At 44.4% G+C, this 3,424-nt stretch overlaps 1 protein-coding gene across 1 annotated transcript; it reads right to left on the reverse strand.

Moving 5' to 3' along the window:
- Positions 1–1,705: 1,705 nt before the first annotated feature.
- LOC119283911 (anti-H(O) lectin-like) lies at positions 1,706–2,965 on the reverse strand. Its single transcript, XM_037563263.1, has 2 exons — positions 2,149–2,965; positions 1,706–1,902 (listed from the first exon to the last, which is right to left on the reverse strand). Exons 1-2 carry the CDS (start codon positions 2,963–2,965, stop codon positions 1,706–1,708), a joined length of 1,014 nt encoding a protein of 337 aa, XP_037419160.1.
- Between the last annotated feature and the right edge of the window lie 459 nt (positions 2,966–3,424).

The following is a 3,424-nucleotide window of genomic DNA, read 5'->3' on the forward strand; positions in this document are numbered from 1 at the left end:
GCGGAGCTACAGCAGCTTTGCTGGGCGGGCCAGTAGGAAGAACACTCCAATACTTTTGCACTCATGTCCGAGTCTACCCTCACTCCTCTGCTGCATTTGCCATGTGATGGGCGGGCCACGGCCACTTTTAGCTACACGTAGCTCCGCCAGTGCTCCTAGGATCTGGATATGGGGATTTGACCTTGCTGCGTTCATCCTGGCAGCCTCGTGGTGGCACAGGTGACTTGTCGAGCGAAAGTTCCATGCCTCGGCGCTGACGACGGCGGCACCCGTTGGTGTCGCACTCTTCTTGAAGATGTCATTGTGGTTTTTATCTACACTCTGCGTTGCTCTCCCTCTTGGGGGCGTTGTCGTGTAGTTTAGATGTGCTAGGTCATTGCGTGGGTGTGTGCTCAGATCTTCCTGTGTTCTTTGCTAGTAGCGTAGTCGAGTGTGTTCTACGTGATTCGGTTATCATGGGATCGACTTTATAAGAGAGCTACCTCACCATCTTGTATCGTTCGGTCTTGTATTTTATTCTTTTGTTGCTTTATTTATCAAGCTGGGCGAAACTCTATTTTGAGAACAACAAGTGCTTATGGATTATTTTTTAAATGAATTTCTAGATTTTATATTGAATTCATTATACTAATTAAGTTTGTAAAATATCATTTACATCATAATCTGATTGTATTCTTTCTACACAATAATTATATAAATGACAATACACTGCGTCTACTTTTATCTTGGGCTCATATGATTTTCCAATTCTTAAATGTGGATTTGTAGTTCTCAAAATGATGTTATTATTTTGAAAATTATGATATTAGAGATTGTACTGAAGAATCAGCGTCAATTATTATCCTAGTCTAATTAAATTATATGGTTATTCTTATCCAAGACCAGGTACTTTCATTAGAATATCATGTACTTTGTATGTGCAGGAATATATCAAGCACTCATGGAACTCTTGTACATAGTATTATGTAATGAAAGCAACATGCATACCATCAAAATATAGCATCAATATGATCAAAGGGTGGTCCAGAGATAATTCTCTCTTCCATTATCTAACTTTTGTTTTATCAAAGGGGATTGTCTACCTTGCACCATGACCAATTGGCCTTGTTTTTGTTTGGTGTTTTTAGCTTCTAGTGCGTTGGTCTCTATATACGAGAAACCAAAATAACACGTACCGATTCCAAATAGATTGGGGCATGAATGTAGATCAACAGATCAACTCAATCGGTTGGGTTTTTCCTTCTCAAAGTTGGGTTAATTTGAACTCTGATGGTTCATTCTCGGAGGATGGACGTGCTGGATTGGGTATGGTGTTGCGTGATGGGCAGGGTTCGATCAGTTTTTTCCTTTTGCAAACAGCTTTTTTCATGCTGGGAAGATTTGGAAGCAATTGGGTGCGTGTATGGAATGTCTCTCGTTAGCACTGCTACGGACAGGTTTACCCATGGCAATTGAGATTGAGGCCTAGTTCTTTTGGCCTATTCTCCCAGAATCTTGATAATCAGGCCTTCCCCCAGCTTCTTCTAAAATCTTGAACCCATATTTTTTTTACAATCCTAGCTAGTTAGGATGTAAACAGCTAGGATTGTTAGAAAAATACGGGTTCAAGATTCTGAGAGAAACTGGGTCAAGGGTCGATTCTCAAGATTCTAAGGGAATCGGCCAAAAGAACTGGACATGATTCTCTTGTGGCAGTTAAGATGATTCAAACAAGCGATGTGAACAGATCGCTGAATCCGTCGTTGGTGCAGGAGATCAAGTACATGACGAGTCTCCGTAGAATTAGTATATTACTCATGCTAGTCGTTTTCAAAATAAAGTTAGTGATGCTTTGGCAAACTATATGCAGGCTTGGGTCTGGCCCTCGGGTAGCCATTGATCTTAACGTCTTTGATTGTAATCCTGTTATGAATTGAGTAATACAAGTTTTACCCACGAAAACAAAGACCTTTGTTGTATGTAAAACAGTTAGAAACAGAATAGATGTTAATTGTTGGAAGAATGACATTCTTCCTCGATGAATGAATCTATAAACCTTTTATAACGAGAAAAGACGTTTAGAGATTTAAAAATGTGCTAAAATAATGTATTTTTAAATGAAGATTGTTATCTTTGTATGAAACTTAAAAGCTATAAGTATAGATATACCTTTGCGTTGAGGAAGAGTTGTGGTGAAGGACCAGGACATTATCTGATGGCGCTCGGAGTAGTCGCCTGTGCCTGCAGAAAACCCCACCGCCACCTCCGGCGGGAGCAAGGACATGGGATCGGGTAGTTGATAACTAACCTTAAAGGGACCAAGGGAACGGTTGTCATTCAACTGCAGGGAGGCATCCATCATCCCGGTGGTGCCATTAAAAGTGATGCACGCCGTCATGGAGCCATTCAGGCTGAAGTCGGGCAAGGCTGTTTCATTTTTGGAGGACGAGGCAGAGTTGATGTCGATGCCGATGTGGTCCGAGTTGTTGAACGTCTTGAACACGATGGCGACGAACCGGTCTACGCCCAAGGCGTTCCCGTCACCCTGGACAATGAGGCCAAGGTTGCCGCCGGTCGAGTTGACCGGCACTGTCGGCGGGAAGCTGGAGAGGAAGAAAGCCATGCCGTCCCCCCTTATCTCCCCTTGGATGGGCTTGATCGCGAAGGTGAACTGCGTGACGAAGCTCGTCAACTCGTGGGTGGCGCCGTCAAAGAAGGGCACAGGGTCGACGTACGACATCCGCCCCTTGAGATAGTGGATGCCACGCCTGTACGAGGTGTCGACCGTGAGGTCGACCAGGTTGTCTTGCTGGAGCGCGTCGCCCATGACCTGGATTCTTGAGCCGAAGGTGGATTTGTTGGAGAAGTCGAAGCTGAAGGAGAGAGGCGAGGCTGCTGCATCACGCGACAAGCAGAGGAGGAGGAAGCACCCAGCGCAAACGGAAATGAGGATGCTGCTGCGTGCACGCGAAGCCGCCGTCGCCATGATGGAGGTGGAAGCTCGATGGACGAGGGGCCACCTAGCTATATAGAGTGTTCTGAGCTGAACGTGGACTTGGTGCTCGGTGCTCTCATAAAGATGCAACACTTATGGCTGCATGCATGGACTCATGGAGGCCAGGGGTTTTCCTCGTTTTCAAAAAAAATGAAGACGCAGCACTTGAGGAAAGAATAAATCAAGGCCAAGGTGCACCAGTAGACGACGACTGGATAATCGTTAGTCGTCACTCAAGTTAACCGCAGCCTTCGCGTCACATTCACGTCCATTGTTGCATGGAGCTCGGAGGACCAACAAAAGTTATTTGTTACTCCCTTCATTTCTTTATATAAGGTGTATTTATTTTTTAATAAAATTCCAAAATGTAATGTGTCACAATTCTACAGTTACAGATAGTGTTTTTTACGGATTCAAGGCTATAGAGGAAATCAGAGGAGCGGTGTCACC

Source organism: Triticum dicoccoides, chromosome 4A, assembly GCF_002162155.2.
Source record: "Triticum dicoccoides isolate Atlit2015 ecotype Zavitan chromosome 4A, WEW_v2.0, whole genome shotgun sequence".
NCBI classification, from domain to species: domain Eukaryota; kingdom Viridiplantae; phylum Streptophyta; class Magnoliopsida; order Poales; family Poaceae; genus Triticum; species Triticum dicoccoides.